The sequence below is a fragment of the Callorhinus ursinus genome, unplaced genomic scaffold (genome assembly GCF_003265705.2).
Source record: "Callorhinus ursinus isolate GAN/ISIS: 27379988/994484 unplaced genomic scaffold, GSC_fseal_2.0 scaffold18, whole genome shotgun sequence".
NCBI classification, from domain to species: domain Eukaryota; kingdom Metazoa; phylum Chordata; class Mammalia; order Carnivora; family Otariidae; genus Callorhinus; species Callorhinus ursinus.
In genome coordinates this window covers 36,776,388-36,796,608 of record NW_027397080.1, presented here as the reverse complement: position 1 = coordinate 36,796,608, position 20,221 = coordinate 36,776,388, and the positions used below count along the sequence as shown (strand labels likewise).

At 62.6% G+C, this 20,221-nt stretch overlaps 2 protein-coding genes across 4 annotated transcripts; one reads left to right on the top strand and one right to left on the bottom strand.

Annotated features, from left to right (window-relative positions):
- The first annotated feature begins 1,130 nt into the window (after nucleotides 1-1,130).
- Nucleotides 1,131-13,413, top strand: LOC112811828 (tyrosine-protein phosphatase non-receptor type 11-like). Its single transcript, XM_073903553.1, is given in 17 exon segments — nucleotides 1,131-1,199; nucleotides 6,849-6,971; nucleotides 8,032-8,099; nucleotides 8,102-8,178; nucleotides 8,180-8,229; nucleotides 8,881-9,067; nucleotides 9,146-9,238; nucleotides 9,438-9,551; nucleotides 9,713-9,809; nucleotides 10,069-10,148; nucleotides 10,573-10,728; nucleotides 11,003-11,134; nucleotides 11,889-12,043; nucleotides 12,148-12,217; nucleotides 12,304-12,413; nucleotides 12,524-12,621; nucleotides 12,733-13,413. Coding segments are annotated over 17 exon segments (1,794 nt in total). The 5' UTR covers nucleotides 1,131-1,185; the 3' UTR covers nucleotides 12,903-13,413.
- A 681-nt stretch (nucleotides 13,414-14,094) lies between these two features.
- On the bottom strand, nucleotides 14,095-17,676 carry RNF223 (ring finger protein 223). Of its 3 annotated transcripts, none has more exons than XM_025856244.2 (2): nucleotides 16,821-17,676; nucleotides 14,095-15,356 (listed from the first exon to the last, which is right to left on the bottom strand). In XM_025856244.2, exon 2 carries the CDS (start codon nucleotides 15,345-15,347, stop codon nucleotides 14,619-14,621), a length of 729 nt encoding a protein of 242 aa, XP_025712029.1. In that variant the 5' UTR covers nucleotides 15,348-15,356; nucleotides 16,821-17,676; the 3' UTR covers nucleotides 14,095-14,618. The 3 variants fall into 3 exon arrangements, with proteins under 3 accessions (XP_025712029.1, XP_073759742.1, XP_073759743.1); XM_073903641.1 differs by lacking the exon at nucleotides 16,821-17,676 and adding an exon at nucleotides 15,970-16,481; XM_073903642.1 differs by lacking the exon at nucleotides 16,821-17,676 and adding an exon at nucleotides 16,141-16,481.
- Between the last annotated feature and the right edge of the window lie 2,545 nt (nucleotides 17,677-20,221).

Genomic DNA, 20,221 nt, shown 5'->3' with positions numbered 1-20,221 from the left:
GAGAGCCAACTCACCAGAGACCAGGAAGCCATGTAGTACCAGGCGGAGGGGATGCTGAACATAAGGGAGCAAGTGGGGGGCTCTGGGAGTCAAGTGAGGGGAGGAGAGGCTCTCGCACCAGGAGGTCAGGGAGAAGGTGGGCCAGTGGGGCCAGGAGGGCCTGGGAGCTGATGCTTCCCGAAGGAGGGGGCTCTCAGGGCAATTGCTGCTGCGGTTCAGGACCTGCAGGTGGCTAGTGAGGTGAGCCGGGTGAGTGGGAGAGGAAGGAAGCAGGGCAGTCAGTCAGCACGGACCCACTCTCCACAGCGGTGCATGGGGATCTGGGCTCCAGGGCTGGAAGCTTCAGGAGAAGTTTCCATGCCTTGGTGCACCACTCCTGGAAAGGTGGTAGAGAGAAGTTGGACGGGGGAGGGCCCTGAAGTTCCTAACCCGGGATCTCAAGGTTGAGAGCCCAGATGAATTAGGGTGCTGCTCCCCAGAAACTGGCCTATGAAAGGTGGTTTGGCCAGTGGGGGGCAGGAAGCAAGCAGATGGGGGGCAGCTGTAGCAGGAGCAAAGCTGAAGGGGGGTCAGCATCACTTAGGAAGGGAGGGCACTGTCCAGTGGCAGAGGTGGGCCGGAAAGGAGGGAGGCCCCCAATGTAGAAAGAGTAAGAGGTGGTTACCTGGTCATCGCATCGCAAGGGCAACACATCCTCCCACCTCCTACCCCCAGGGGTCTCCTCCTCTAGCTCCGAATCCCCCCACCTCCCCGTGAAGGGAGTGCAGCCCCTCGCCGCCCCCCTCCCATTAAGGAGGCAATGCGGAAAGGCCGGCAGGCTCTGGGACACGCGCGCGGTGGGACTGACGCGCAGTTTATCACCTTCGGGCGCCGCTGTGCGGAGGCGGCCGGCCAGGCTGGGGGCCGCTCGGTCCCGGCTGCCCCGCGCCCTCGCCCTCCGAGGCCGGGACGCCCGCGTGAATCTCTTGGTTCTGAAGTTTGGCGCCCTCGAAAACTGTTATTTTTATCGCAACTTCTCGTACGCGGTGGTGAGACGTGTGGACACGGCGCCTTTAAGGAAGCTCCCGGACAACGCTCTGGGTGGGCGGGGCCCTGAGGGGGCGGGGCCCTCGGGGGCGGGGCCTTCTCGAAGCGGCCCGAGGGCGCGGCCGCCTGGACCCGCCAAGCGCCCAGCGCGGAGCAGACATGACCTCACGCAGGTGAGCCAGGGCGGCTAGGTGGCTGGACTCCGCGACCCCTGGAGATGTGCTTCGGGCCCCATGGGCACCGACGGATAGCGCCGAGACATGGCCCCAGGCCTGACCTCCTGGCACAGACCTCTCTCCACAGCTAGGGCCTGATGCCCGGGGTCCCAGGCCTACAGGCCGGGCCTCACCCAGGCGGTTGAATCTTTCTAATGGGGGTGGGAGATGCCACGGTGGAGGTCAGAGGTACCCTAGCCCTAAGGAACAGAATATGCCCTGCAGGTGGTGGGTGGCAGTGGTTGGAGCCTAGAATGGGCAGCAGGTGTCAGGACAAAGCCAGACCCTCCCACTCTCCCTCCCCTGGACTCCTTGCCCTGCTCAGGCTCCCTTCTGGCCACTGGATTTGTGTTCTGCCAGGCGCGGGGTAACTCTTGCTTCCCTAGGGCCCCTCGGGGCAGGCTCTAGTCTCCTCTGCTCTAGTCTTGGTCCCTAGACCCTGACTACAAGGACCAGCCCTCGCTAGATGGGCTCCTCTTTCCTCCAGAGCCTCTTAAGGGCCAGGTTTAGGGGACAAGCTCCCTGGTACGGATGTGAGGGCCTAGGCAGCTGCAGGTCAAACCAGCTTCCTGCCTCCATGGGGAGGGAAAATGGGAAGTGTGACAGGAACTGGGCCCTTCCTGCCCTTTCTGCTGGACCCCTGCTCTCTGGGCATGAGCACACACACGTGTGAGCTCAGACTGTAGCCTGCATGTGGATGTCCATGGGGGGGTCATACAGGTGTGAGACACATATCCCTGGGGGCTTGGTGAGGCAGGAGTTCACAGGAGGGGTCATGCTATGACCCTGAGTGACTTTCTAGATCAGTGAGGGCCTGGACAAGGTCTGATCTTCAGGGTCCCCAGGGTGTCTCTGGACCCAGGGAGCAAGGTCCTTAGCCCCAGGCAGAGACCCCTGCTTCCCCCCATCTCCCACCAGCAACACCTCAGTGATGAGGGTCCCAGGATCCCTAGGAGGGATGTAGTGAGGAAGCAACTAGGCACAGTGGCCTCCGTCAAGGTCACAGGCCCTCTTAGCTCAGGAATAGTGGAAATCAGTTGGATCTCAGGAACTTATCTGCGATAACAGTCCAAATTCAGGGAGGAGGGGGTTTTGAGGTTTGGTTGGATGACCCCTCAGACTCCCCTCAGCTTCACTCTCAACTGTCCCCCAGGCAAGTTCTGGTCCTCAGAGAAGGCCATGTCTGTGTCATGTGCACGTGACCTTGCTCCAGCCTGGGAAAGCCCCTGGTGAGGCTCTGCCCGCCCTTGCCAACCCCTCTCTGCCCCACCCTGTGCTGACCATCTGGACTGTCACTCCTCTGGCCTACACCCCTATGAGGCCTGGGCAGTGAAGTCCATCCCTGTGTCCATCCCCACCTCAAGTCCCCTTCCTGTGGCCCTGTGGTTTGTGGGTCAATGGGCACTTCCAGCGGCACTGTCTCCCAGGGGCCTGCGGCACTGTGGGGCAGGGCTGGCTGTAGGTGCATTGATACTGATGCCTGGGAGGGGGCTGGGTCCCATGGTGGGCTGGTGGGCATGCAGAGCCCCCTCAGGCTCACGCTCTATTCCAGGGGTCGGAGAGGACAGTGTATCTCTGGTTAATTTGGTTCTATATAGACAGGTGGCCCTTGGTTTAGCTTCTTCTTGGGCCAGAAGGGTCAGGGCCTGGGGCCTGGGGGCAGGGAGATGGAGAAGGACACTGCCTATGCTCTGGGGCCCTCAGGCCTGGAATTCCAACCAGGAACCCTTCTCCACCGGCCTGTGGATTCCCCACCATCACAACAGTGTCTGCCCTGCAGGAGTCTCCAGCCCCCGTATCACGGGTATAGGTGTGTTGACTCCCAGGTTCCAGGGTCGGAGCAAGGCCACACAGGGAGCTAGGCCAGCCAGTGGCCAGTATGGGTTCAGGCTGATTGGTTAGGTGGGCTGTTCCTGGGCTCCTGAGCACTGACTGGGTTCAGTTGGGCCTCGAAGGGCCGAGGCCATGAGACCTGTTGGGAGCCCAGTATGCCCTGTTCACCCTACCTGTCTTCCTTCCCTGGGACTGCAAGGCCATGTCGCCAAGGCAGAGCTGAGTCATTGACCCATCACAGAGCAGGGAGCTCTTTGGCACAGAGGTGACCCTGGGCCCTGGCACAGAGGGGTATGGGGATTGGGGATGGGGACCTGTAGCCTCCCTACCTCCTCCCACCCCCCGCTCAGCCAGGGGCAGGAAGCCTCACTGGCCTGCTGGGCTCTCAGCTCCACCCTCAGGCCTGGGTTGGAGGGTAGTGAGGCCCTGCATCAGCCTGGGATTCTGGAGGGTGGTGGTGTGAGTGGCTGCAACCTCTCGGGATGCCCCACCCCTGGAGATTCCCACCTGATAGACCCAGTGGCAGTTTGTGGGGAGGAGAAGGGGAAGGGAAGTATGACTGAGAGCCCCTGAAAGGACCACAGGGTGCCCTTCACCCCTCTCTGTGGCTTTGATTCTGGGCCTCCACCCTGCACCCCTGCCCCACACTCTGGGCATTGCCCATCTTGAACTGGAATCTGAGACTGCTGTGGCTGGGGGGCGGGGAGCGGGCATCTGGGCACAGGATGTGGTTCAGCGGGGTAGGTGGCCCATGGTGGAGGGGGAGTTGGAAGCTTTCTTCTGGGTTCCACTCCCCGCCACCGCCCCCCGCCCCTGCCCCACACTGTCTCAGCATGGGTCCAAGGACAGCATGAAGCCATTGCCCTGTTCCTGGTGGCCTCGCCTACTCTCCGGTGATTGGCTCTGGAGGTCACCATGTGGCATCTCCTCCTCTAGGAAACTGGCAACCTTACCTGCTGGACCACTTGACCAAAAATTGCCCCCAGGTCTGGCCCCCCTACAAGCCAGCATGGGAGAGGGCTCAAAACACTAGGCTCAGAACATGCCCAGGAAGGGCCTGGATGACGGTAACCCCGATTCCCCCGGGGAAAGTGTGAGCAGGCAAGTTGCTCAGGCTGGGTGGCCCCGGGGAGGTCATCTGAGCTTCCAGGCCCCTCTGGACCAACACATGGACCCTGGGGAGCCATCAGGGTCAGATCCGAGCCTGCCCTCAGTGAAGACACAGGGTGACAAACACAAAAGTATGTGTGTGTCTATGGGCTGTTAACACGGTAGGGGCAGCAGTGGGGTTGCTGGGAAATGCAGGGAATGTGAACCATGCCCAGCAAAAGGGGTTGGTTCTGGGTGCATTTGGAAGGTAGGACCCGAGGTTGCTGGAAAAGAGAGTGCCGAGGGGCTGCAGGCTGGTGACCTGAGCTATGCCTGAGCAGTGGCCCCCTTCACGGGGCGGGGACCGGGTAAAAGAGCAGGGCTTTTGGAGTGTGTCCAGCAGTTCTAAATTTTGCAAATGTTAAGATAGAAATGTTGTTACCTTTCCAAATGGAGGTGCCAAGAAGAGAAGTATCTGTGAGTTTGAAGCTCAGATCCCAGGTGAGGCTAGAGGTGTAAAAGGCACATGGCCGTGTAGACACATGGCCAGCACAGGTGAGGAGCTCTGACATTGAGAGGTCAGAAAGAGGAGGGCCCAGCAAAGGGTCCTGACCAGGTGAGGCAGAAAAGCAGGGGAGTGTGGAGCTCTGGAGAAGGGCCGAGTGGAGGCATGGGTCAGTCCGATGCTGCTGAAGAGTGAGGCCTGGCCACGGGCCCCGGAGACGGATGAGCACCCTGAAAGCAGAGGTCTGGAGGGCAGAGGGAAACAGATCTGTGAGGACTCAGGCAAGGATGGGCAGCGTAGGCCAGTGCAGACCAGAACTTTCCGTGGTGATGGAAATGTTTCCTACCTGCACTGTCAGCAGTCTGCTAGCCTCACGTGGCTCTCAGCAGTAAAACATGGCAGTGTGGCCAAGGAACTGGGCTTTGATTTTGTTGAATATTAATTCATTTACATTCACATTTCACACATGTTACAGGCTGCTGTGCTGGGCACGCAGGTATAGACTATGAGCACAGATGGTCCTTGGAGGAGGAAGGACAGGCTGAAGGCCTGGGGCAAAAGGAGGCCTGGAGGGAGAGAAGGACCCGGAGGGAGAAGCGTCCAGGGTGGCGTTAGACACGTGATCTGATTTCCATTCTAGAAAGAGCTCTACAGGGCAGGATCATCCTTCCTGCCATCTCTTGGGTCAGATATAAACCTGGGCCAGAAATTCCTGCCCTAATAGAGGAAGCAAAAGCTACCAGGGGAAAGAACCCAGCAGTTATGAACTTGGACATGGGCTCATGCACAGCCCTGAGTGAGGGCCCTCCTGGCCAGTCCCTCTGGGAGCCTGGGGCTGTCCCCCACCTCATGGGGGAGGCTGTGAAGAGGGACAGTCCCAGGGAGGCAAGGCTGGGGACAGAGGCAGGGTTGCAGTCCCTCTTAGCTTGCAGTCCCCCTCTAGTCCTTCAGCAATAGGATCAGCCTGTATCAAGCCCTACAGTTGGCAGAACCTGCCAGCCACCCTGGCCGTCCCCTCAGGGGCAGCCCATCCATCCACCTGTACCCCAACCATCCATTTACTTATTCATCCGCTTCTTCTTCTTTTGTTTTTTCTAAAGATTTTTTGTATTTATTTTAGAGAGCGTGAGCACAAGTGGGGGGAGGGGCAGAGGGACAGAGAAAAATCTCAAGCGGACTCCGCACTGAGCACCGAGCCCAACGCTGGGCTCAGTCTCACAAACCTGAGATCATGACCTGAGCGGAAATCGAGAGTGAGAAGCTTAACAAACTGAGCCGCCCAGGTGCCCCCTTATTCATTCACTTCCTAACTAATACCCAGGCACTGTTTTCGTCCCTGGGATACTGCATTACACAGAACAGGTTCTGCCCTTTGGAGCTTAAACCCTTGAGTGGGAGATAGTCAGCTTATATCATATATGCCAAGGAGGCAAATACTATGAAGAAAAATAAAGCCGAATAAGGGGTAAAGAATGAGAAGTGCGAGGTGTCTCCCAGCCCTATGAGTGTGGGCCAGGGGGCCAGCGCTCAGCTCGTACGACGGCTCTGTGGTGAGTGAGCTCATGTGGGTGTGGAGCCAGGGCCGGGGAGAGTGGTCCAGGTGGGGCGGAGAGCTGAACCTGAAGATGTGCTCTTGCCCTGGGAGGGCTAAGTGACTGACACGTTATGGGGGCGGGGCAGTCCCTGGGCTTGCGGCACATGCCCCATGAGAGGAGGTGGTGGCCAACACCACACCAGGAGGGGTAGAACGGGGTCTGCTGACGGGGCTCTGCGGGCAGGAAGGAGGCCCTGGGTGACACTAGGGCACCCCGAGTACTTTTGGCCAAGCTGCGATGCCCTGCGATGCAGGGCCAGAGGGACCAGGCACAGAGTGTGAGGTGGGGTTCCTGATGGTGGCTGTGTGGGGGTGCTGGAGGCTGTCTGTCCCACTCACCCCCACCCACCCCCCCAGCGGCAGGAAAGTTTCTGTTCATCTGTGTCCCTGGGACCTTATAGCCCACCTCCTTCCCCACAGACCTCAGACCCAGTGGTCACTGCCCGTGGCAGGTTGTAAGCATGGGCCCACCACAGGCCCCATCGGTGGAGGTTGGGTGTGGGCCAGGACTTCAGGGGGGGAGCCCAGAGTATGCTCAGTGTCACCCCAGCTCTCTGGGATTGCCAGCTTGTGGTCCTCGTTCCAGATGGTTTCACCCCAACATGAGCGGAGCTGAGGCCGAGAAGCTGCTCCTGTCCAGGGGCCAGCATGGGAGCTTCCTGGCAAGACCCAGCAAGAGTTGCCCAGGGGGCTTGACACTGTCTGTCAGGTGGGTGAAGGGGGGTGGGTGCTGCGGCCAGGTGTGGACCAGCCTGAGGCTCCACCCTAGGCTGGGGGACAGGTGGGGATCGGTCTTCTCCGTCTTCCCAGAGGGGTGTAGGACATTGGGAAGCGAGGGTCCCCGCTGGGGGCTGGACATCTAAGAATCTGGGTTTTGTGAGGAGTGGGAGCCACCAGGTTGGCAAGGGTGGGTGGACATCTGGCATTCCTGACCACGTGGCTTCTGGACAGGAGGGAATCATTTAGAAGGGCTCAGTGAGGTAGGGAGTTGGCAGGACCTCCCCCCTGCCCTCTGAGGAGTCTGGTGTGGTGGACAGGGGGCCTCAATGGCTGTCATTAGGATCCCATCTCCTGGGGATGCTGCCCCCTGGGGGGTCTGGCCCGAGGGCATGACAGGGCCATTGTGTGGGGAGGAGGGATGGGGAAGGGCTGCAACCAGCAGAGCGGACAGCCAGATCCGTGTGGGCCTAGATGGGAAGGGGTCAGCCTGTGAGAAAGAGTGGTGATCTGGGGAGCGGGCTTTCAAAACGCCTCTAGGTCTTTCCAGTCTCTGCTAAAGCTGAGGCAGCAGGTGGGACTGAGGTTAGCCCTCAGGATGGACTTCTCTCACACTGGAGAGGCTGAGGTCCTCCCCTGGGGCTTTCCTGATAGCTTCCCATGCTGTGAGGCCTGGGGAAGCTATGTTGAGGGCCCTGCTGCTGGTCCTCAGGAGCTCCCAGGCAGGTCGTCTGGGGTGAGGCGGAGCCCATCATGGAGGGCTGCTTCGGTGTCCGCCTCCAGGCCAATGGAGAGTCAGGCCTGTGGTCTGCAAGTCCAGTCCTGACTTCACAGGGGGAGCAGTGGGGGGGATGCCCATCGCCCAGGGTGGGACTCTCACACTGGCTGATGGGGCAGGGCCTTGGCTGTTCTTGGCAGGGGAAGGGCAGAGGCAGAGACGTCAGGGCAGGAAAAGCTCTGGGACTGCTCTGGAAACTGAGGGTGGTGATGGGAAGAAGGGGTTGGTGGGAGCAGCCCCCCCCACAACAGTGCCTGGTGCACCTGCCTTCCAGGCGCCACGATGAGGTGACCCACATCAAGATCCAAAACACAGGCGACTACTACCATCTCTACGGAGGGGAGAGTTCGCAACGCTCGCCGAGCTGGTGCAGCACGACACGGGCCAGCAGGGGGCGCTGCTCCGCGAGCGCAGCGGGGGCCCCAGTTGAGCTCCGGCACCCGCAGGGCTGCCAGGACCCCGTATCCGAGCGGTGAGCTGCAGACGCCTGCATGTGTGTGACCATGTGCATGCCAGGGTCCGTGGCTCAGGGTCAGGCTTGGGCACAGCTAGAGCAAAGTTGAGGGAGTGTCCTGCATGCCCCTACCCGGGGCTTGGGGCCTCCTTTCCTCTAGGTCTGGGGCACTGGCCACAAGGGTGAAAGTGTGCAGCAGGAGCCCTGCAGCCAGCCTTATACCTACCCTCCTGCCTGGTGACTCCGGTGAGCAGTTTTCTCCAGCCTCAGTTTCCCTGCCTGCACTGCCGAGACCCGAAAAAGCTGCATGGGCCAGGGAGGGGTTGTGGGGCTCTTCTGAGAAGGGGGCCCTGTCCCTCCTTTCTGGGGACCAGACTGCCACCTGGTGGCCACCCTCGGCCCTGCAGGGCCCGCCTGTCTTGCTTCCAGCCTGCCCGCTCCTGGGCAGGGGGAGAATCAGAGAGTCGGGCAGGGCCAACTGAGGCTGGCCTGGGTGAGGGCACTGCCCGGACCCTTGAGATCTGGGTGGGTCCGTCTGTTTCTCTCTGTGTCTGTGTCTTGTCTTGGAGCCTTCTGGCTGCATGTGGGTTTGTGTCCCCTCACCCAGCCAGGCCATGGCCCCCAGGCTCACCTGGGCTCCCCCACCCCACCCCCACCACGCTGGGCCAGGTGGTACCATGGGCACCTGTCTGGCAAGGAGGCCGAGCAGCTGCTGATGGAAAAAGGACGTCCGGGTACCTTCCTGGTGCGGGAGAGTCGGAGCAAACCGGGGGACTTGGTTCTGTCTGTGCTCACACAGCAGCCAGACAAGGCTGACCGCCGGCCGCGGGTCACACACGTCATGGTCCACTTCCAGGTGGGAGGTGGCAGCAGGGGTAGGGTGTGACTCAGGGGAGGCAGGCAGTGGCCAGGCGCCTCATTGTGGCCCCCACAGCCGGATGGGAAGTATGACGTGGGAGGTGGGGAGCAGTTCGACACCCTCACAGACCTGGTGGAGCAGTCAGGGATTGTGGTGCATCTCAAGCAGGTATGCCCAGAGGCATGTGACCCTTGGGATCCAGAGTGAGCTTCGCGCCTGGGGTGGGGACAGCCTAAGGGACATCGGGACCCAGGGAAAAGGGGCTAGGCAGTGCTGGGGTGGGGTGGCCTAGGGAAACCCCCTGGGGGAAGGCGCCGCGGGGTCTGCTGGACCCTGTCAAGTGTGGACGCAGACCTCTCCCGGCCAGCCCCTCAAGGCCACGAGGATCAATGCCGCAAGCATCGAGAGCCGAGTACAGGAGCTCAGCAGGGCCACTGAAGCCAGCGAGAAGGCCAAGCAGGGCTTCTGGGAAGAATTTGAGGTGCCCGCCCCCCTCGCCACTGTTCACTCTCCCACAGACTCCCGTCCTTAGGGGCTTGCGCGAGGCCCAGCAGAGGGGTGAGGTTTAGGGGAGGTAGGATGGTCACTGAAGGCTCTGGGCAAGTGTGGGACAACAGGCTGAAGCTCCCCACCCGCAACCAGATGCTGCAGCAGCAGGAATGTCGGCTCCTGTATCCACGGAAGGAGGGGCAGCGGTTGGAGAACAAGCCCAAGAATCGCTACAAGAGCATCCTTCCCTGTGAGGGCCAGGCGGGGGGGCCGTGTTGGGGAGCCAGGGCTCCATCCGCTACATGGGGGGGCCCATCTGGCAAGGAGGGGCCTGTGGAGGTTGCGGCAGGGTGCTGTGTCCCACCACTGGGGTGACTTCCCCTTTTGCGCATTCAGGGCCCCTTCCTCCCTCATCTTGCTCACCATGGGGTCTGCCGGCAAGAGGACGGGTGAGGTCCATTTTTTCCTCCCTCTCCCCTCCAGACCTGAGCAGCATCTTCCCTTCCCAGTTGATACCACCCGTGTCACTCTGCATGATGTGGACGACAGTGTGCCTGGTGCCAACTACATCAACGCCAACTATATCAGGGTGGGTGTGTGAGAGACGGGTGTGGTCAGCTGCTTGTGTAGCCTAGCATGGACACCTCGAGCCTGGCCACACACCAGTCACCCTATCCCCCGTTATGAACTTGGAGCTCCTGCTGGCAGGCCCGGGAAGATCCAGGTGCCCCAATGATCCGTGGGCCCTGGCAGGACAGTACACATTGCTGGGGGAGAGGGGCCGTGGAGGTTTCCAAGGAGCCCTCAGAGTGGGCTGCACTGAATATTGGTCCTAAGCTCCTCCCTAGCCTAGGGCAGGAGGGGCTGTGTGTGAGCCACCTGGTGCTGCTTTGCACATCATTTGTTTGTGAGCCACCTGGTGCTACGTTGTATGTCATCTGCATAGACTTGCATTGTCCTCTGGCATTTTAAATCCTGGAAACAATGGACCCCCGGCCCCCACCCCCTTACAGAGTGATCCAGAGGAGAAGCCAGGTCATGGACTGGGCAAGGTGTACATCGCCACCCAGGGCTGTCTGCAAACCACAGTAGCTGCCTTCTGGGCGATGGTGCACCAGGAGAACACGCGGGTCATTATCATGGCCACAAGAGAGGTGGAGCGAGGCCGGGTAGGAGCTTGGGCTTGACAGCCCCCTCCCCACCATGTGCTCATGTGGATTTGTGCTGGTGGCTGGCCCAGCCTTGCTTTTTCTTTAGCCTTCGGGATGCTAGGGGGGGAAGTGTGTGTGTGTGTGTGTGTTGTGCCTGTGTGTGTTGTGGGAGGGGGAGGGACTCTGGAAAGCCCCTGTGTATGCATGTGCATGTGTGAGTCCCCACGGGGCACAGGGGCAAGGGTGCTGGTGGTCTTCCAGCACAACTGATGCAATGCACCCTCCCTCGCAGAACAAATGTTTCCGGTACTGGCCAGAGCTACATGGCAGCCACGAATATGGCCGTGTACTTATTTGCAACTTGGCGGAGTACCAGGCCCAGGGCTACTGTGTGCGGGAACTGCAGGTGTGGCGGCCAGATCAGGTGAGCCCAGAGGGCCACAAGACATGGAGGGCCAGAGTCACAGTAGTCAGGAAGTCCCCAGGTCTGTGCTGGGGGTGAGGAAGTCCTGTGCTGCCCCCTGCCTCGTGGCTCCACCCAATCCCATTGGCCTCAGTGGTATTCATGTCCCTTAACCCAGTGGGCACAGTCCCGGTCTGGGCTCTGCTGGGCCGTGCTCACAGGCAGGTCACATTCTCAACCCCAGGCCCCAGGTCCCAGCTGCCTGGCTCCAGGGTGGCCTCACACCCACATGGCCTCTCCTTCCCTAGTCTCTCCCTGGGCCACCTCAGCAGATTCAAGGTCCTTCGTAGGCCAGTGGTACCTATTTCTGTGGCAGGAACAGATTCCTTCCCATGTCCCCCACCCCCACCCTGTCTCTTATGTCTCACCACCTGGGGGGCCCTGCAGGGCCCTCACACTTGAATCTTCCCAAATAGAGGCCATTGTCCCTGAAACCTGCCGCCTCACCCCATTGCTCCCTCTTCCTTTCCCCAGGGGTCTGAGCCACCCGGGGCCATCTGAGAGCCCCCAAGCTCTGAATCCCTCCCATCCCCTTCTCGGCCTTGACCCTGCTGGTCACAGCTTCTGGCAAACTCTGCCTGCCTCCTCCCGGTTCATGCCCCCTGCCCCTCTTACCGTGGGGCTCACAGCTGCTCCACTGTGACCCTGCGGCCTGGCCCCACCTGGGAACGGCCCAGACTGGCCCGGCTCACGCTCACCAACCCACCCTGCCCAGGAGGAGCCACCGCGCACAGTGAAGCACTACCAGTACTTCAGCTGGCCAGACCACGGGGTCCCGGCCGAGCCCTCCGGCGTCCTCGGCTTCCTGGAGGAGGTGAACAGGGCCCAGAGCAGCATGCCAGGGGCCGGACCCATGGTGGTGCACTGCAGGTGCGATCGGGGACGGGGTGGGCGGGCAGTGCAGGTGCAACCCCGGGCAGGGCCACGGCCTCCTCGCCTAACCTCGCCACAGGCCTCCTGGTCGGTCCCCACAGCGCCGGCATCGGACGCACTGGCACGATCATCGTGATTGACATCCTGGTGGACCTCCTCCGCCGGCAGGGTGAGCCGCCCCGGCCCCTCCCTGCCGGCCCCGCCCCTCCTGTCTAGCCCCGGCCCCCGCCCGGCCCTGAGCGCGCTCGTGCCCCGGTCTGGACTGCGACATCGACGTTCCCAAGACGATCCAGCTGGTGCGGCGGCCGCGCTCGGGGATGGTGCAGACCGAGGCGCAGTACAAGTTCGTGTACCTGGCGCTGCAGCGGTACATCCAGGGCGAGCAGCTGCGTCTGCGCCAGCAGGTGGGGGCGGGGCCGGGCTGGGGCGGGGGGCTCGCGCGGACGCCACATGGTGACCGACAGGTCCTCCTCCCAGCGCGAGCCGCGGGAGGGGCGCGACTATCTGGACGTGGGCATCGGGTCGGCGGACCCCGGCCGCAACGCTGGACCCCTGTCGTCTCGGGCGCCGGCGGCGTGAGTAGGGTCGTCGGGGAGCGGGACCGGGCCGGGGTCCCCGTCGGGAGCGGGCAGCGTATGGGGCGGGATCCCGCGTGGGCGCCCGCCTAACCCTGTCTCCGCCCGCAGGACCGCGGAGGCCTCCGGCGGCGAGTACGAGAACCTGCGGGGCCTCGCGCGGTGAGGGACCCCGCGCAGTGCGGGGGCTCCGCGTGCGCGCGCCCCGGGTGGGGCCGGAGCCACACTGGAGGCTGGGAGCCCGAAAGGCGGGCCGTGGCGTTCCTCAGGACTGTGTTTAGGACATACAGGCTGGAGCTTGTCCCTGAGTGCCGGGGGAGGGGTCCCTCCTGACCTGGCCTGGACGCCTAGAAATGGGGAGGGGCAGTCGGGAGACCCGAGTGTCCCTGCCCCTGCTGGGGCTCCCAGGTGAGGGAGGAGCGGGAAGGCAGGGCCTGAGGGCTGTGGTTTGTCTCTCGGTATGGGAGGCCACCAGTCATGGCCCGCACAACACAGTGACCACGTATGTCATGAGTGGCCAGTCTGTGCTTGACGCGACTGTAGCCACCATCAGTGTTTGCCTGCCCTACCCCCATCCTAGGCACCCACCCCTGCTTTGGAGCTGCCCACAGGGCAGGTGCATGTGAGATGCTCCTGCGAACACGTGAGCGACCCCGTGTGCCTGGGTGAGGCTCACGTGTGTGCATGACTGGTGTGTGACGGGTGTTCCGTCACTGGCATGTAGTCTGTGCCCCTCCCATCGCAGATGGCCCTGTGGCTTTGTGGTACCCTCAATAAAATGACTCGTTCTCAGGTCTGTGTCTTTGTTGGGGTCTGGGGCCCAGCTTCCCAAGGGTCTCCCTGAGCACCCTCCCCATCCCAGCCCAGCCAGAGGCCCAGCCATCCCACCCACCTCGAGGTGAGGGGTGAGGAGTCTGGGGAGCCAGAACCAGCCTGGCCTCTCTTCACCATGCTAACTGGTGGTGCAAGATTCCTGGGATCGATAGCAGAAGCCAGTGGGGGTTGGCAGGACTCCTGCCCATCCCTCGAGCCGCTGCACTTGGCCCTGCGAGGATCTGCTGGAGGTCTTCAGGATCTTCAGGACACACTGGCTGTCACCACTTCTGCTTCTGTGCGTCCTTAGGTCTTGGTTCGCAGAGAGTCAGTCCTGGGGTTCTGTGGCCCTCTTGTCAGGACTCTCAGCAGGGCTGTGGAGTCCTGACTTCTTGGGGGGTCCAGCTCGGGCGTGCTGGAGGAGGGGTCTGGACCGTGCCAAGCCCCCACCCCTTCCTGCCCACCCCACCCTGCTCCAGCCTACCCACAGCCCACAGGGAACAGGAGTTGGACACCCTAGAACCTGGGGGCTATCTGCCCTAGAGGCTGCTGGGATTTCAATCCAGTGGGAGTGAGACAGGGGCAGACCATGGCTTTTCGGGAGGGAGAGGCTCAGTGGCGTGGGGAGGAGGGCACACAGGCAGAGGACCCCTTATCAAATGTGGATACAAAAGAATTTATTTTAAAATGTGCAGCTCAGGCTGGGCACTGGAGGACTGGGCCTCCTGCTGCTGCCCTTTGTCCCCCTAGTCAGAGGGCAGGATTAGCACCCCGACCCGATGGGAGGGGCCAGCCCTGCCTGGGGAAGGGGCCTGGGGAGGGAGCCGTGGGTGAAATGTGAAAATAAAATAAAGATGGTGAGTGCCATCCCTTCTCAGCAAAGGGCTGCTAATGCAGGTAATTCACAGTGAATACAGAGGGGGCCTCATCAAGGCTGTCTCTCCGTGATGGGGGGTTAGGGAGGTGGTCTCTGGGACCCATGGGAGCCTGTGATTCTTGGAAGCTTCAGGGACCCTCCTGTCCGTGCCATCAGGATCCAGCCCCCCAGAGTAGGGGGAAGGCTAGCTGAATGGGTATATGGGGTCCTCAGAGACGTTGGGGCCCCTCTGGGGTTGCCACACCTGTGACCCGAACTGTGGGCCAGAGACCCACCACACCTGGAGCTGGGGCAGGGGTGACTGAGCCTAGCGGTCGGCCACGGGCCCAGGAGAGAAGGCAGCGGCGCTGGTGATGGCGGCAGAGGGCGGGGGGACGCAGTGCAGGTTCCCAGTCTTAAGCGCGCACTGTACGGGCCAGAGCACCACACAGGAGAGCACCAGTAGCAGGGCCGTGACCAGCGCCACGCGCCTCCAGTCCCTGCAGCGCGCCCAGCAGCGGGCCAGACGGCCCTGGCGGCGGGCAGGGCGCGGGGCGGGTGTGGGTACAGTGGGCTCCGCAGGCTTGCTCAGGCCCACATCCACACACACGAAGCCAGGCGCTGGAAGGCCGGGTGTGGAGGGCGGCGGGCGGCAGCACAGCTTAGTGCCCTCCAGCCACACGGGCTCCTCCCGACGCAGGTGTGCCGGCATCCTGGCCTGCAGCTGGCGGCTGGTGCGCAGGGCGGGGGCCCCGGCAGCCGGCACAGCCGTGGGCTTCCGGCAGAACGGGCAGGGCACAGCCTCGCTGCCGGGCCGGCCTGTTGGCTGGGCGGCCGCCAGCCGTGCCAGGCACTCCAGGCAGAAGACGTGTGTGCAGGAGAGCTCCTTGGGCGTCTTGAAGATGTTGTCGTAGCCTGAGAAGCAGATGGAGCACTCCAGCGGGGAGGCCACCTTCTCTGAGCCGGGGGTGCTGGGGGACCTGGGCACCGTGGCTGTAGGGCTGGGCCGACCGGGGGCCGGCGTGGCTGTATGCCACACCTGCTGGCCTGACGACATGACTCTGAGCTGTGGGACAAATGGAGAGCCCTGTGAGTGACCGCAGGCTGCCCCTTTTCTGCACAGTCTGCTGTTCTCACCCTGTGTCTCTTCTGCGCAGCACCAGCCCCAAAGATCTCTGGAAGGACACTGCCCACCTGTGGGCACCTCGGGAAAGTCCCATCTATACCAGAGTCAAGGTCTTTCTGTTCAAGTTGTAAGCCTGCCCCCCCCCCCCACCTCCTCACATGCCAAGACAGGGGTGAGCATCCCGGGGGTGCTCTAAGGAGGGTCTAAGAACGGAGGCCATGTGCACCAGGGTGTCGTGCTGACCGTTCAGTGGACACCTCCTGCTGGGCCTGTCCTACCCGGCAGTGCCACCTGGGCATAAATAAAGTCGACGACAACAGCCCACAATAGTTGCTATTGACGTCCGGGCTCTGCCAGGCTGGGCCCACGTCATGGGACACACAAGAGCCACAGCACAGAAAAGGCAGCTCAGAGGGTGGGGTGACCAGCTGGGGTCACCTGGCCAAGAGATCAGCAGGACCTGGGCTCTCCCTGGAGGGGTGTGACTCTGGGTCGGGTGAAGTGGGTTTGGACATGGGTCCCAGCACGGGCACCTGATGTGGTTGGTGCACACCCAGTTTTCAGGCAGCTGAATGAGGGTGGGGTGCCAGGCCTGGCTGGGTGAGGGTCAGGACTCTGTCTGGGGGCCAGGGTGAGCTGGCAGGCTGCGGGAAGTCGAGGAGGGCCTGAACAGGGGTGGGGGCCGGTGTCCCAAGGAGGCTTTGTTTCCCAGCCTCGCCCGTACCGGTAGGGCCAGCTTGTCTGGCTGGTGATGCTGCTGGCCCTCAGGACCTAGAAGTGCACCTCAGCCTGAGGAGCCCCAGCCATCCTCCGGGACGACCACCACCCTGCAGGGTCACACAGCTGCCGTCCTCCTGACCCACTCCCATTTCCACAGGAGACCCTGCCTTTGTCTCCCTGGCAAGGCTCACGGGACCTGCCTGCTGACCAGGGCCCTGTCCGGCCCTGCCCCTTGCCCTGCCACATGGGTCTCGCCTGGGGGAGGACAGGTAAGGAGGACAGTGGCCAGACCCCGTGGAGCCCAGGAGGACCCCCCAGAGGTGACCCTGACCCTACCTTGCTGGTTAGTCCTGGTGGGTGAGTGCAATGACTTTGTGGTGATGTGTCGTGAAGGTCTGGGTGTTGCTGCATGATGACTCTGACCACCGTGAGTCACAGTGACACCACTGTGATGTCACGGGTGCTCCCAGCATTGCAACATGAGATGTCACCACATTTGGGGACAATGGTGGCCGCAGGCTAGGCAGCAGCCTCAGCATAGTCTGGGGGGGACCACAGGCTAGCCTCCTCCGGGCCCGTATGCCCCACACCATCAGTCCCTTGGCACTGAGGTCCCAGCCCTCCGCAGAGGCACCCCACCCTGAGCTTATACAAGTGAGAGGGCAGTGCCTGAGCTGGCCTTACCTGGTGGCCGGGGGTCGTCAGCAAGGCCTGAGCATGGTCCTCTTGGCTAGCCACCACCAGGCTGTGAGGCTCCGAGCTCTCCTGTCCAGCTGTGTTCGCTCCCTCTTCTCTGGGCTGGGCCCACCTGTGCTCCACCTGGCAGGTGTCCCTCCACGGGGCTGACTACCAGCAGCTGTCCTTCCTGGGGGCACTGGTCTGGCAGGCGTGCCCTCTGCTCTGTCTCAGGCAAGCGGGGCTCAGGGGGATGCGTGCGCTCTTCCAAACGCAGAGCCCTGTCCGGAGCAGGTGTGAGTTCTCTGGGTGTCAGCTTTCGGCAGGTGTATTTATATACTCGAAGTCATATAGGCCGGGGGCGTGGCCTGGGGCCTTCGGGACTGGCTGGCCTCCCGTCCTCGCCCTGGCAGGCTGGGCAGCGGAGGGCAGGAAGTCAGAGGTGAGACATCAGAGCCTGGGGTGAGGCTGGGGGGTCAGTGTGGGTTTCCACAGCCTGGGCAGGTCTGGGGTGCTGGAGTCCTGGGTAAAACCTCCCCCTGGCAGCCCCTGGGATGCTGGGGCAGCCATTCCAGAAACAGATCCGCTCACTAACCCTATTTAAGGCCCCAGTGGCACCTGAGTGCTCAGGTGGGCCTCCCAGAAGGGCCCCTCCGAGGAGCACCCCCAGTCTCAGCCTAGCTTGTCACCCCCCACACAGCCTGCTTACATGCGTGTGCCACCCCAAAGTCCACCACACGAGGGAACTTCCTGCTCTGGGTCTAGGGAGTCGGGTGAGAGGTCAGGGCTGGGCACCCCCAAGGGGTGGAGTCGGGGTGAGAGTGAGTCAGGGATCAGACCAGCCACGGGACTTGTTTTGGGTGAGTGTCTGCTGGGGGCACCCTCAGTTACACACATGGGGCAGGGGCACTGAAGCCCAAGGAAGCCCCCGACACAGCCAGGGGGTCCGGAAATCTTCCTGGGCAAAGGGGTAGCGGCTCCCGCCAGTCAGTGTGGGATCCTTGCAAGCCCCAGGAGCAGCCACTGCAAAGGCCTAGGGCTAAGGCAGGGGGTCTGGACGGAGGTTGTGGGGGCTGAGGCTGGGGCTTGTGCCCCTCACAGCCATGTTGCCGCTGTTCCGACAGTGGGAAGCCTACCGGAGAATCCAGCTCACGGCCAGGGGAGGGGGTGCTCAAAGAGGTGGTGGGGACCCAGAAAGGGGGCTGGGTGCTCAGTGTGGGGAGCTGCCTTGTGGGCCAGGCCCAGCTTGTGCGCGACAGGGTTCTGGTTCCCAAGGGGATCGTGACTCGGGGTCACATGCTGCCTCCAGGAAGTGTTGTCTGTGCCTCTGCTGTGAGAACACCCTCCCGAGGGCTCCTGGGAATATCCAAGTTCTGAGGTCACTTGACCTCCTCAGTGGACAAGTCAGTGCCCAGAGGCACAGGGAAGACTTGAGGAATGTGCTGTCTGGGGCGGCAGCCAGGCCTCCTGCACGGGAGCAGCGCCCAGCCCCCGGCACTGGGATCTTGGCGGCTCCGGACCCGGCGACCCACCTGCCCCCACACACCAGCTCATCCTCCCTCCTGGCGGGTGGGCAGCCGTGCTGTGTGGGTGCACACGTACCCCGTGTAAGAGGCTGTCGCGCACCAGCAGGTTAACCTGTGCTTGAGCATGAATGTGTCCACTCAGGTGCAGGTGCACACACACGTGTGAGGGGAGCATGGCTTTCAGTGTGTGACCCCACAGCCCTGGGACTTGGCTGCAGAGAACACAAGGTCCCCAGTGAGCACCCCACCCCTGTCCGTTCATGGCTCTGAGATGTGGGGGTCCTGAGTCCCCCAGACACCCAGGAGTCCTGGGCTGGACACAGAAGTTGTCCTTGGCCAGGTGAGGGGACTGTATCCCCAAGGCCCACTCTGGCTATGCCCACCCCAGGACTGGGCAGAATGGGTTTCAAACCCCGAGTGCTGCCAAGGACACACAGGATGGCATGAAGAGGCCCTTCAGGGCTCGCCTGGGGCCCAGGTGGCCTGGGGGTGTGAGGGCTGAGCCCCCCCACCTGTGCTTGCCCCGTGCTGGGTGATCTGTCAGCTGTTCTGCTGCCCCACCTGTCAGCCGGGGACGATGACACGGGAGAGACTGGGACACATGCAGGCTGTGAACCCGGCACGGGCAGAGACCGGGCGCCGGGCTCTGGACAGGCTCAGCATTGCCCTACGGGCGTGAGGCAGCCCTGCCGCGACACCCAGTGCACTCAGCCAGTCCCGCCCCTCCCATGCCCAGGACAGAAAGCCAGGTCCCCTAAGGTCAACTGGTGTCCCCTCCCCATCTCGCTGTGGCCAGCTCCTCCTGCGGTCTTGTGCCCAAGCTCCTGGCCAGGACATCTGCCCTCACATCGCCTCCTCAGGCCCCACGCGGCCCTCCGCTGTGCGCCCGCCTCCTGAGGCCGCCGTTCTTCCTCTTGCTGACTTCCGACCTCTGCTCTCGGTGCTTCTCCTAGTGCCGAGTGAATGAACGAATGAACGAATGAACTGCCGGCTGTGAGCCCAGGACTGTGCCAACCGCCCATCCCCCATAGCATGCTCCCCTCCGAGGGTGTGGGGGAGCCCCACAGCAGTTGACATGGTGGGGGGTCAGAAGGGGCACCTGTCTGGGCCTAAGCCGATGGCCCCCTAAATTGGTCTCAGTTTGGCCTCCTACGTGAGGGCTGCAGTGTGGGTAAGAGGGTGGCTGAGGATGGAGCTCGGGATGGAGCCCCACCGTAGATGCCTGACACTACCAGCCGCCCCACAACGGCTCAGGTGCCCCTGTGCCCCACTGCACCCACTCACATGCTCTCTAGCCTGAAGGCCCATCAGGGTCCCGGGGCTGGGAAGTCCCGTGACCCTACTCCCCACTACCTGGGGGCCTAAAGGACAGTGGCACCCAGGCCCAGGGGGTGCCCAGTGGCAGGGGGAAGCCTGGCGGGCTGAGGGCCCCAAAGACCAGGCCCCCCCCAGGCCTGAAGGTCAGGGGAAGCACATCTCGAGTGGGGGAGCCAGAGGTGGCTGCAGGGTCAAATTCAGAGTTGTCTTTGCTGCCAGAAGTGGGGCAAAGCTGAGGCTGGGGGCTGGGGGGGTCTGGGGGAGGGGCAGGGAGATGTTGGAATAACCCCAGGGTTCCAGGTTGTACCTCAGGGTGGGAGGGGATGGAGAAGCCCTGGGGTGCGGGGGCCCCCATCTGGGCCTGGCCTGGGCCTCCAGGGCCTGACTGGCTGGACCCGCTCTCCTGGTCAAACATGGCTCTGCATTTTGTTTTGTTCCCCAGATTAGCAGCCAGGCTTGGTGCAAAGTGGGAACAGGGGCAAGGGAGTCTCCTCCCATGTGTGCTTCCCTCCCCACGAGGATCCACAGGGTGGGAGAGGCTCCCCTGACCTCGGGGGCTACAGAAAC